Source organism: Juglans regia, chromosome 16 (genome assembly GCF_001411555.2).
Source record: "Juglans regia cultivar Chandler chromosome 16, Walnut 2.0, whole genome shotgun sequence".
NCBI classification, from domain to species: Eukaryota; Viridiplantae; Streptophyta; class Magnoliopsida; order Fagales; family Juglandaceae; genus Juglans; species Juglans regia.
In genome coordinates this window covers 23,974,185-23,986,856 of record NC_049916.1, presented here as the reverse complement: position 1 = coordinate 23,986,856, position 12,672 = coordinate 23,974,185, and the positions used below count along the sequence as shown (strand labels likewise).

At 36.6% G+C, this 12,672-nt stretch overlaps 3 protein-coding genes across 3 annotated transcripts; 2 read left to right on the top strand and 1 right to left on the bottom strand.

Annotated features, from left to right (window-relative positions):
- On the bottom strand, window positions 1-3,429 carry LOC109006603. Its single transcript, XM_018985938.2, has 2 exons — window positions 2,974-3,429; window positions 1-1,113 (listed from the first exon to the last, which is right to left on the bottom strand). The coding sequence occupies exons 1-2, from the start codon at window positions 3,289-3,291 to the stop codon at window positions 271-273; spliced, it is 1,161 nt and encodes a 386-aa protein (XP_018841483.1). The 5' UTR covers window positions 3,292-3,429; the 3' UTR covers window positions 1-270.
- A 720-nt stretch (window positions 3,430-4,149) lies between these two features.
- On the top strand, window positions 4,150-4,512 carry LOC109006480 (probable UDP-arabinopyranose mutase 2). Its single transcript, XM_018985771.1, has one exon. The coding sequence runs from the start codon at window positions 4,150-4,152 to the stop codon at window positions 4,510-4,512; it is 363 nt and encodes a 120-aa protein (XP_018841316.1).
- Window positions 4,513-7,171: 2,659 nt separating this feature from the next.
- LOC109006505 (glycerate dehydrogenase-like) lies at window positions 7,172-10,826 on the top strand. Its single transcript, XM_035686241.1, has 6 exons — window positions 7,172-7,255; window positions 7,350-7,433; window positions 7,521-7,665; window positions 8,023-8,143; window positions 8,250-8,314; window positions 10,576-10,826. The coding sequence occupies exons 1-6, from the start codon at window positions 7,172-7,174 to the stop codon at window positions 10,824-10,826; spliced, it is 750 nt and encodes a 249-aa protein (XP_035542134.1).
- The last annotated feature ends 1,846 nt before the right edge of the window (window positions 10,827-12,672 follow it).

Sequence of the window (12,672 nt, the reverse complement as noted above, 5' to 3'; positions counted from 1 at the left end):
TTGGCATAAATTCATAAACCATAACCACGTTGCTAAACAATCTACAAAAGAATCATACAGAAAGTAAAATTCACTAGGTTCGTTTGTACTTAAAAATTACAACCTTCACAAGCCAAAGGAGATAGATAGACTAAAGAGGATGATGATTCTTACCAAGACAAGATGCTTTAACTTTTGAGGTAAGTAAATTGGATGATCCTTCTGAACTCTTTTTCTAAGACTAACAATGACGCCTGCAAAATGTTGATCTCGAAAGTTTGGTAGGAGGTATTAATATAGGCTATACCCGAAAAACTGGCTAATGATGATGGCAAATCCAAGAGCAATTGCTACAAAGGAAGAAGCCCATGTAAGTTTCTCAGTTATTCTTGGCACCCTATCCTTTAATGCCTGGCTACATGAGCCTATAAACACCGTATAGCTTCCCATTGCAACCACAGTCCCAAACAAGAACATAATAAGAAATGCAGCTCCAGCTATGCGAGAAGGCAAGGCAAGCGCTGGCAAGACCATCATCAATGCATCTGGTTGAAGCCCATGGACTATCCCAGTGGCAAAAGTGGCAAAACCAATTTTCTTCTTCCCAACTGCTGGGTTTTCAAGTGATTCGTAAATGCTAACATCACACTCACCATTTTCCAAGGCAACACATGGGGTGGGGACTTCTGAAGCTTCCCTTATGCCCATAGCACCAATAGCAAGAAGAGTAACTCCCACTACTCTGGTGCCCCATGTTCGGATTACTTCAATGTGGAGCCGGTCTTTTAACAGCAGAAACAGTAAGCCAAAAATAACCTGACCAGCATCATGGCCACACCCCCAAAGTGCTCCAACAACAGCACTTTCCATGCGGCTACGACCGATTGAGAGTGGAGCTAAAGCAGCAAGGTGGTCAGGTCCTGATAGTGTGTGTAAGCAACCAGCAAAGAAACCAGTCCAAGCACTACTAAGTAATTCAGTCTGAATAAGTCTTCCCCCAACTGCAGCAGCAGCAGCAGGACCCCCTGCCTTAGCTGCACTTTGAAATGTTGCAAAAGCCGCCGGTGCAAAAACTGGTTGAAGTAAGATCATAATGACAGCAGAGAGTACCATACATTTGCCCACATTGATTACCTGTTTAAGTATATAGGGTGATCGAACATTTGAAGTTAAAACCATAGTATTAGTATTAGGACTCCGCAAACCATCTTTAAAATGTATCATTATTTTAGGTAAGTTTTAGCTACAACTTTCAAGTTGATTGCAAGAAAATAATTGTAACAACCAAAGAAGTTATTATATAAAAATCCTAGTTCTACAATAACTTAAAACAGTTCAAACGCAACAGAACTCACCAACTAGCACCCAGTGCAGATCCTCAAAATATGATGCATGAATCCTTGTACAGTACAGATACTAATGGTTACAGTACAGGCACTGATTACGAAGTTGACATGTTCAGTTTGTGTAAACTATAACCAAATCATGGATTTGATGAGAACTTTTAAAACAAAACAGCACCTCAACACAGATAAACACACAAACTTAAATTTTAATCCAATTTCAAACAGCAAGGATCCAATGGGTGCTTCCAAACATCCATTTTACTAAACATATCAGTTTTGTTTTTTGGATAAGGACTAAACAGATTAATTGGCATCGATTAAAAGTTACCAATTAGGTAGGTTCTGAAATAATGGGGTCGCCATGTAGATAAGGATGAGGATGAGGTGCAAAACGAAATAAAAATGATAGAGGGTTATATAAGAAAATGAGTTGGAAGCCATGCAGTGGTAATAGGTAAGTGAAAATCATATTCATATACATATTAATTGAAAACATCATTTCTGGCATAACCCTCTTTATGTCTACTAAAAGAATACTAAAGGATATAAACCAAACTGCTAAGCTCAATGTTTTGAAACATTAAGAGACTGGTCTATGGCACTGGGCACCATGTTTGTAAACTCCACTTCTTTCCTGCAAGTGAACAAATCACCCACTGTTCTCCAAATTCAACCAAAAATACATAGCAAAAGGTAAACACAAAAACAAAACAAAAAAATCTTTTTGATACTAGCATCTGGATGCATGTTTCAAATTAAACAACATCAAGAGTTTTTCATGATATTCAAAAGAAAGAACCTGGCCTCATTCAGCAAGTGGCATAAAATGTCTAATGTTTAGATTTACAGTTCCTCATCTTATTATAAAAAATATTGCCCTTCTGCACCCCTTTCACTAACCTCTCCTCCACAGGGTGCACACAGATACAAGCATGCTTATTGCTTTTTTACGAATCAATTTAAGTATCTAGTAGATCATGTAAAACTACCAGAATATTCTTCACCTTATAGACATCCAATGGCTAAAATTTATCTATACACGCTTACCCATCCCCACTTATGGATATTAATTTATACCCTTTTGGTTATGACTATATTTTCAGCGGAAAAGGGTAATTAAATAACCATTTTTATTAGTAATTATATGACCTTTTAAAACTTCTTGAAACGAATTTGGAAAATTAAAAAGAGAACGGTGTCCTTTATTTCATTGGGTTTGTATTCCAGAAAAAGAAAAGCAACAAGAAAAATGGAACCAAGATAACTGTAATAGAAAGACAATAGAGATAGCCGTTTGATTTTCTTTCTTTCTTTATTTTTTAATTTATTTTTTTGGTGATGACTACACAATTTCACATTTAGCTGCCTGAACATGTACCCTACTCCTTCATGAATTGCAACCAAGTTCTCGATTTAGCTGGGACATATAAAAACCCTCCTAGAACGGGGAAAAAAAGATGGATAGCAGAACATAATGCCTAAAAACACTCGAGTAAGTAAGTGAATTTTGGGATTTTGGCTTCCCTTTCCTCATTCAGAGAACCGAACAATCATTGTAGCAAATGAGCATTTGCAATCATAATAGAAGACCCCACAAAGGAAAAATAAACAAGACAGTTTTTACAAAATAATTTCACAGAGATCATACCTTTTGTTGATCAGAAGTCCCGAGTGAGACCGGTTTGAGAAAATGGGATTTGGGCACCGACCCAGCTGGCGAGCCGACCAGGGAAGAAGGTAGAGCTGGTGAACTACTCGATACAGATGACGACCAAGAAGAGGAGGAGGAAGATGGGTTTTTCCTTTTGCAAGAGAATGAGCTGACCCGTTTAGAGTCGGGGCGAGTTGGGTGGAGAAAACGGAGTCTGGCCGAATCAAATCCGCAGAGCCGATGATGGAAAAAGGGAGAGTGTTTCGGGTGAAGCTTAAAAGCGGTCGGAGAAGATGAGTATAGAAGCCTTTCCATGGCCTCTCTGGTGTCTCTCTCCGTCCGTCTGGGGAGAGAATTAGCAGAGAACAGCGAGCGAGAGAGAGGGAGAATGCGATGAGGGTTGTTGCGGATAAAGTGGCTCAAGAGTTAACTGAAAATTGAACACAAAGGGTTATAATAGTGTTTTATGGTAATCTTTTGGTTTATTAATCTAACCCTGTCTTTATATGGAAACAACAAAAAAACAAAATCTCATAACCCCACAAAAAAACTGTTCAAAAGTTCGCATTTCTTTAAAAAAATATACTATTATTTTTTATCTATTTTTTACTATTCACTATTCTATAATTATTTTTTTACTAATATTCACATAATATATAAAATTATCGCCCAAACACAACCTTATTATGAACTAACTTATCCACAAAATGAAAAAATTTGACTGTCGAACCTAGGGCTATGCATAAAACAATAGGATCGGCCCGTCTGTATGGCTCGGCCCGACCTAACCAAAATAGTGGGTTGAAGTAACTTGCGGATCGAACTCTCTAAAACCATTATAAAGACCAAAAAAATGGGTAGGTTGAAACTTGAAGTTCACTCTCTTCAAATAAAAGCTTAGAAACACTAGCCTCCATCAAGAATGACGTTGCCATCTCCAGCCTCTGCAGCTTCCATCACCGTAAAATCACAACCCAGCTTAGTTTAGACACTGACAGCCTTTGAAAAAGTCCCAAAACCTTCCAAATCCAGACACGTCTCCTCGTAACCCTCCATTCGTGCCTATATCACTGGCTTTGCACGTGCCACCACGTACTCCTTAACTTATATTCCTTCACAAATGCTCCCATCTCAACCTCAAACCCACACCATCACGCTCTCAATTTCTTTGTCATGGCTATCGTTGAAGCTTCTTCGCATGCCCCAACGCCGTTGTTGAAATATGAGCTTGACATTGTGATCCCCACCATTAGAAACTTGGACTTCCTTGAGATGTGGAGGCCATTCTTTGAGCCTTACCACCTCATCATCGTCCAAGATGGTGATCCTTCGAAGAGCATCAACATCCCTGATGGCTTCGATTACGAGCTCTATGACCGCAACGACATCAACAAGATTTTGGGTCCCAAAGCCTCATGCATTTCCTTCAAGGTCTCTGCTTGCCGCTGCTTTGGCTACATGGTGTCTAAGAAGAAGTATATTTTCACAATTAACGACGATTGCTTTGTAAGTTCTTTGATTTATGGTGCTAATTAACTGGGTTTGCTTCCAATGTTGGGTTGGGTCGGCCTATGGCGGTTTGACCCGTTTTTAAGCCGGGTTGGGTCGGATCGGGTCCAAACATGGACCGGGTTGGTTGGGTTGCAGCCCTCGACCTTAACCTACGACATTATTATTTTCTAAAACATTAACCTCGGATAATTGTGTTAATTTGTATTGGTTTCCAAGAAAATTAATCCAAATAATTGAATAATGGTAAGTTACAATAAACCAACTTATTGACTTGGACAAACTACAAAGTTGTTACTTTGAAAAATAAAATGGGTAGTGCTACAGCCCCCGCTGGGGCTGTAATATTATTTAATATATATTTTATTTAAATAATTTTTATATAGATTTTTTAATATTTTAAAATATTTTAAAAAAATAAAATAAAATAAAAATATTATTAAGAAAATATTTTTTTAATCCAAAAGTAAAAAATATATATTAAAAAATATTTTCTTAATCACGAAGTAAAATAAAAAATTATAAAAAAATATTTTTTTATAATTTTTTATTTTACTTCATGATTAAGAAAATATTTTTTAATAATATTATGATTTTTTAAAAAATATTTAAAATAGTCATATTACAGCCCCCGTTAGGGGCTCCCGTTGAGCTTAACATGTACTTTTTTATGTGTAATTTTTTAATTTATTTTTTATATAGATTTTTTTTTTACACTTATAAATATTTTTAAAAAATAAAATAAATTTAAAATATCATTAAAAAACACTTCCTTAATCAATACTTCCTTAATTAGAAAGTAAAAAAAAAAATCATTAAAAAACACTTCCTTAATCAGAAAGTAAAAAACAAATCATTAAAAAATATTTTCTTAATCAGAAAGTAAAAAAAAAAAAATACTTCCTTAATCAAAAAGTAAAATACAAATCATTAAATATTAATTTTTATTCTACTTCGTAATTAAGAAAATATTTTTAAATAATATTATAATTTTTATTTTATTTTTTAAAATATTTAAAATTATTAAAAATATCTATATAAAAATAAATTTAAAAAATATATATAAAAAAAATGCTACAGGCCCAGCGGGAGCCCCCAGCGGGGCATGTAGTATTTTCCAAATAAAATAGCCCATAATGCCATGTCAGCTCTTTTTTCGAATTTTTTTTAAAAAAAAAAAAAATCCTATGCTTATGCACAGAATTACTCTTTTACCATTATCCATGTCGATTGATCAACAACTTTGTGTCGGCCATCATCATCATCATTTGACCAGTAAAAGGAAATAGAGGCCTCCTTTTGTCCACATTTGCCATTGAATTAGCCCACTGAAAACAAAACAAAATAATGCCTTAAAAAGTCCGAAATCTTATTTATTTCATCAATTTGATACCACCTACTTGGTGGAGTTCATTATAATTTATTTATTTTTCAAAGGCCAATGAACTGAATTGGATTTCAAACACAAACACCACCATTTCTTCGGTTCTAATTCCTAAGGAGTTTGCGTCAAGAAAGGGATGCGAGATCTCCTCCTCATTCCATTCACGAGACTGTCCGGCTAAGAGGTAACTCGGGAGTTTGGCTTCATTGCTCTCTGCCTCAGAACACGTCAAACCCAAAACACGTGCCCAGCTCGCGCTTTCCATCGCACAGCGCAGACACTCCTCGCGCTTGGGTGTGCGCAGCACACGCACATACGGACGAAAGTAATAATAATACACCAAAACTGGCCTCTGAAGTTGCTATTGGGTGGTTACAAATGGATTCCCCATGCAGTTGGGCCCAAGTAAACCAATTTGGGCCACACCGCCATCTTTTGTTGTGCTTATTTTGGATGAAAACGATGATGTAGACATTTCGGTCATTGTCTGATGGATTGGGTTGGGCCATCAGCCCACCAGAGTCGCCTTACCCACTTTTTGTCATTTTTGACAGAAAATGACAAAAAGGCTCCTTACGTGTCGACTTGTCAGTGGGCCAGGTAATTTTACAAAATTATTTTACTTATTATTGAGATAATTAATTTTTAATTAAAAAATAATTTATCCAATTTTAAAATATGCAAGTTTCGTATATTCTCTTTAAAAAATTAAATAAATACAAGACTCAAGTGAAAAATCTAACCTTTTAATATTGAGTTTCACTATTTTTCAAAGGAATACACAGAATTTAGGTACAAGAGTATTCTTATACCTAACATTCTTTTTTTTTTTTTTTTTTTAACTAAGGTGTCATTTAGATAGTGAGTTGAAATGAGATGAAAGTTGAAAGTTGAATAAAATATTATTAAAAAATTATTTTTTAATATTATTATTATTTTAGAATTTAAAAATATTGAATTATTTATTATATTTTATATAAACATTTAAAAAAATTATAATGATAAAATTAAATGAGATAAATTGAAATATTTTCACTGTCCAAACATGGCTTTAACTTTTTTTGTCAAGTGGAAGTATAATTTATCTTTTTTAAAAGATTTGTGCAGTGGTAATATTTTTACAGGCAATCAAGCTGATCTCACTGGTGAAGATAATATGTTACGCTGCACTGCATTTGCACCATAACATTCCAAACAGAGTTGGTGCAATTTGAGAGCTGTGTTTCACTTGCCATATTTGGCAGCGTCTCCGGCAATTAGCTTTCATGGCCAAACCGGTTTCGATTGAGGTTTGGAACCCAAATGGAAAATACAGAATTGTTATCACAAAGCCCATGCCCGGAACTCGCTGGATCAATCTCTTATGAACAAGATTGTCGGGTCGAAGTAGTTTCATTTTCTTATTCTTCTCTCCATTGAGTCTCTCTTCTTTTCATAGTTACTCGTCTTTATTGATGGAGTTTTGGTCATGTTTTTTCAGATATGTACAAAAAAGAAAACTATACTGTCTGTGGAAGGTATCGTTGCTTTAATCGGCGACAAGTGCGACGGAGTGATTGGACAGGTGATTTACTTTTGACCGAATAAATCATTTTTGAACTGCTCAGAAATGATTACATTTCTTTTTCTTTGGTTTTGGGTTGTCGAGGAGTTGACAGAAAATTGGGGAGAGGCACTATTTTCGACATTGAGAAGATCAGCAGGAGGGACCGCTTTCAGTAACATGGCTGTTGCTTATAATAACGTTGATGTCAATGCGGCTAACAAGTACGGTGTTGCTGTTGGAAACACTCCAGTCCTGTAAGTCCTTTTCTTGTTTGCTTTATGTTTTGTGTCTGTGTCATGACATGCTTGCTTTTTGTAAGAATGCTCTAGATGTATACTTTGTGCATGTGTTCGTAGCCATGGAGATTCGTGATATTACATGATGCATCATGCATGTTTGGTCATATCTATTAGCAGTGCAGTCTGATGTTAACTAATATTTGATCATGCTATTGCTAGTATTAAGATTCATAACATGTTTAATTCATTATGTAGAGGCACCTCAATACTATGTACAGGTACTTTGATTTGCTCTGTTCACAAAAGGTCGAAATTTTCAATTTATTGTGCTGGGAGAAAAGAAGATTAATTCATGGCTCGTGGTTACAGAGTACTTACAGAGACCACGACAGAGCTGGCAGGTTCACTTTTTTTAGCAGCTGCTAGAAGAATAGTTGAAGCAGATGAGTTCGTGAGGGCTGGCCTATATGATGGGTGTCTTCCTAATCTGTATGATCCCTATTATACACTACACCTTCCAGGTGAATGAGTGAATGAGTGACTAAGATTCAGATGATGAAGAAGAATGCACAATTTGGCTTTCTTTTTCCGATAGGTTTGTGAGAAACTTGCTTAAAGGACAGACTGTTGGGGTGATTGAATCTGCTTATGCCAGAGCTGGCAGCTTCACGTTTTTTTTTTTTTTTTTTTGCAGGTTTGCATGTTTAAAAGCTGTAAGTATGGATGCTGATCCCATAAGGGTCTTCTGGTGCAAATTGTCTAATTCTTGAATGTTGGAGGATGGGCTATTGATAATGTATATCTACTTAACAATCTTATATTACTAGCTTTAAAATTATGGCAATGCAATTAAGCCTTCACATCTGTTTGCCCTTATGAATGGGAATTAGTTGGTTAAATTTTGAGACCCTTACTCCTGAGGCTTTGCTGATAGTCTGTTTTGTGGATTACACTCTTTTTTATGCAATCTCATGTTCAATCTTTTATGTACCAATTTAACAAAGCAAATCCAAAGACCATACCCAACTTCTACTTCAAGTTCTTTCTAGGGACGTATTCCCATGGCATTTAAGTAAATATTTCTTGAACGATTGAGAAACTCTACCAAACAACTTATCATTTTCTTTGCCGTAAATATAGAATTTAAGAAGTCCGGTTTTTTATTTTTTGAAAAATCATAAAGACAATTATTTTGCAACTTTTACATAACTCTTTATTAAAATATTTTTTACTACTCTTGAGTTCAAAGTTTAAATTCCATAAATGTCAAACAAAATCCAAATAGATAAAAAATAATAATAATAATAAGATTTTATTAAAAGATAATGTAAAAGTTATAAATAGTTGTATATATATTATTTTTTGTTTATCTTAGGTGGTGACAGTCACCTATCACATGTGTCTCGAACTTGCATGTACAGAACATATATTTGGATTTGGATTTATAGCTCTGCACAATACACACCTTATTTGGACAAGGTCTATGCGCGCGCGCGCGCTCTCTCTCTCTCTTCGCAAAGGATCCTTTCCAGTGTGAAAATTCAATAGACATTGTGGTATTTTGATTCTAGGTATATTGCCAAACACTGAGTTTGAGGATGTCCATTGTGCAATAGAATGTGCACATCGATTTTGAGCCCGATGAATTTTAACTGCTTTCCAACTTTCAAAATTACTAAGCAATGTTCTTGAATCTCTTATCAAGCCTTCTATAATCTAGTCTGAGTTTTGGCAAGAATTTTTCATGACTGAAATCACCACTTGGGAGTCACCTTCAATAACAATGCTCCTCCATTCTTTCCTTGTTGCCATACAGATTCCTATGAAGGCTGTTGGTGCCTTTCCACAAATTGAATTGTAATTTCTTGTAAATTCAATTACACATCCAACAATTTTTCCTGAATGATCCCTACACACTGTAGTTGCTGTACTACCTGACTGTCGAACTGCTACATCAAAAGAAACTGAGACCTGACCTTTGGGAGGAGGATTCCACATGAGACTTTCAATATTTTTCTTCATTTCCCAAGCCTTGCTAAGTTCTTGGTAAAGCCTAAGGGCCTTTCCCACAAACTAATTTATAGGAATTGATTGAGATCCATGTGTAATCTGATTTCTATAGAACCAAAGACTATCTATTGTTAGAATTGCAAAAATTTGAAAATTTTGGGATTCATGAAAAGGAATATGCAACTTAGTGATTGCTTCCAAAATAGCCAAGATCCAATTCGAGATATTTTGCCTTACAATGATTGTAATGTCTGAGGGTCATGACGATTGCCTCTAGAGTATTCTTGAGTATGGACAAGTTAGAAAGAGATTGGAAACTGCTCTTCCTCTAGTATGCATCAAGGAATCAAATGTGAGCACATCACAAACAAGAGCTTCCACAGAAAAACCTTTCTTTAGCAAAGGCAAGGGGAAGATGTGAGCCCATTAGTTTATCACCAAATTCTCAAAAAATTGACTTCCTCAAAGGCCCAACTTTTAGTGTTCAACTAGTCCCAACTCAAAGGCCCACTAATGAGTTATCGATAATAAACCAAGGGCCTATCCTAACTAAAATACCAAGCCCAAAAACGCTCACAGACTCTTTCCCTAAGACCCATCCCACAAACCCCCTTCTTCAAGCCCACTCCATCAACCAAATCCTTCAGACTCCTCCCACAAACCCATTTATTCAGACCAACTGTATTGACCCAATCCTCCATACACAACCCATGGACCCACTCCCTCAAACTCATACCACCGACTCACTCCCTCAAAACATCTCACCACCTCTAAGCTCGGTCCTGATAGCAGCAAATCTAGCCAAATCAAACCCTCCCTATGAGAATATACTCAACCCAAATGCCCTGAAAAACCTAGTGAGAAATCAAGCTAGAGCTACTAAAAGAGGCCTGGAACACTATGATGTGGAGATCCCCCTGAAGAAAAGAGCAATGGTGTCATTTCTTGCCTTAATCCCCAAGTGGAGATTGGAGACATTGAAAATGTAGAACAAATCTTGGCAGCAAAGCGGAAGGGACTTGGAAGGTCAGTCAAAGTGGAGAAGCTTACACATAGCTTGCCAATGGATGGTAGCGAAGCAGTGGTGGGTAACGAAGTAGTGGCTGGTAACGAATTTCTCTACCCTATGCAGAAAGAAGTTTCTGTTACTGAAGTGGCTTAGGTGGCAAGCCCTAATCTGCCACTACCCCAGAAACTATTATCTTGGAATTGTTTAGATATAGTCCGACCTCTAGCAATTGTAGTGTGAGGACACAAATCAGGAATCATCACCATGATTTAATTTTCATTTTAGAAACTCTAATGTGTGATGATAATATTGCTGGTATTGTAAATAGATTAGGGTTCTCTATGTATTTGCATGTCCCTCCCCCGAAGAAATGGGTAGGTTTGTTATGTATATGGCGTCTGGGTATGGATGTTGAACCTGCTCATGTTGGGAGTAATGTAATGGCTCTATTAGTGTACTCGAATCATGTCCATGTGCCATGGCTACTATTGTTGGTTTATTGTCCTGCACAACCACATGAGAAACAAGCTACTTGGACACTAGTCAACTCAATTGCAGCAGCCTTTCCAGGTCCAATCTTAGGTCTAGGGGACTTTAATACCTTGCTTAGTCAAACAAAGAAGATAGGAGGAAAACCCTTTGCATCTTCCTCTACCCCCACTGGTCTTAGCCTTTTTATAAAGAGAAAAGCGCAATGCCGGTCAGATGTTTAGCTCTCTTTTACACCAACCAATAAGATCTCAACAAACATGAGACTTAAGTGATTTATGATGTATACTAGTGCACTAAATCAACCCTTTTTCATTTCTCTCCCCTCTCCCCCGTCTCCTCTCCCTTATCCTTTCTTCTTTTTTCCCTTTTCCCTTTCTCTCGTCTCTACCCACGAGTCCACGACCTCTCCTGGAAAGAACCCATCTAGTAAGTTTATTTTAGCCTTTTAGGGTTCGATTTCTACAATTTTTTGTGGGTTCAAGACAGTAGATCAAACTTGATTTTGTGGGTTCAATTTCTGCAATTTTTTGCGGGTTCGAGACAGTAGATCAACCTCGAATTTGTGGGTTCGATTTCAGCAATTTTTTAGTGTTTGGTTTTATTCATGGTGATGTAGGTTCTCTTTCTTGAATTCACAAGTCTCATAATACTTTTTCTAGAAAGTTTACCTCTTTCTTGAATGCATATTTGTCGCCTTAAAAAAAAAAAGAATTTTTCGAAGAGAATGTTGGGGAGTAATTTTGTTATTTGGTTGTTTCTTTTGCAATGGCATTTTGATCAAGGGCATACTTTTTTTTTTTTTTGCAATGGCATATTGATCAAGGGACGATTCATTAGAGATGCCATTGTTTGTTTAATGGATAAGCCATTATGCAGGTCAAGGACAGAATAGTCTAAAGATTTTGAAACTGTTGAGGGGGCAACAATCGGAGGAGAGGGAGGGGGTTTCGAATGAGAGATTATTTGCTTTAGAGAGAGAGAGAGAGAGAGAGAAGGGGGAGATCACAGGGAAATTTTTTTTCGAGAATCAGCTGCATGCATATGTAAACTTGATTTTGCTAAAACGCCTACGTGACATCTACTCATTGGCTGGTGTAAAAGTGGACTACACATTCGACCCGCTGGAAGCTTCTTCCTTTTATGAATCAGCATGGGTTAGGGGATTTAGGGTATGATGGTTCGAAGTTCACATGGATTAATAACAGATTTGGAAAAAGTCATATCCGTGAGAGACTTGATAGAGGAATAGTTAACTCTAACTAGACTTTACTCTTTCCTGATACAAAGATTCTACATTTGCCTATTCATACAACAGATCATGCACCGCTCCTTCTGAATACTTTAGCTTCAAAAAAGGCCTGTAACTTTTTCAACTTTGAGGAGTTTTGGGCTTATGACCCTGGTTGTCACTCGATCATTAAAAACAATTGGGAGAGATCGTTTATAGGATCACCTTCTTATATTATTTCTCAAAAATTAAAAGTTGTAAGTAAAGCCCTTAGAATCT

Excerpts from the sequence above, each read along its gene's own strand:
- LOC109006603 (XM_018985938.2), bottom strand. The coding sequence starts at position 3,291 with ATGGAAAGGCTTCTATACTCATCTTCTCCGACCGCTTTTAAGCTTCAC. Across the intron at positions 1,114-2,973 it reads GGACTTCTGATCAACAAAAG|GTAATCAATGTGGGCAAATG; the intron begins GTATGATCTCTG and ends ATACTTAAACAG.
- LOC109006480 (XM_018985771.1), top strand. The coding sequence starts at position 4,150 with ATGGCTATCGTTGAAGCTTCTTCGCATGCCCCAACGCCGTTGTTGAAA.
- LOC109006505 (XM_035686241.1), top strand. The coding sequence starts at position 7,172 with ATGGAAAATACAGAATTGTTATCACAAAGCCCATGCCCGGAACTCGCT. Across the intron at positions 7,666-8,022 it reads TGCTGTTGGAAACACTCCAG|GAGTACTTACAGAGACCACG; the intron begins TCCTGTAAGTCC and ends CTCGTGGTTACA. Across the intron at positions 8,315-10,575 it reads ATCTGCTTATGCCAGAGCTG|ATCCCCCTGAAGAAAAGAGC; the intron begins GCAGCTTCACGT and ends TATGATGTGGAG.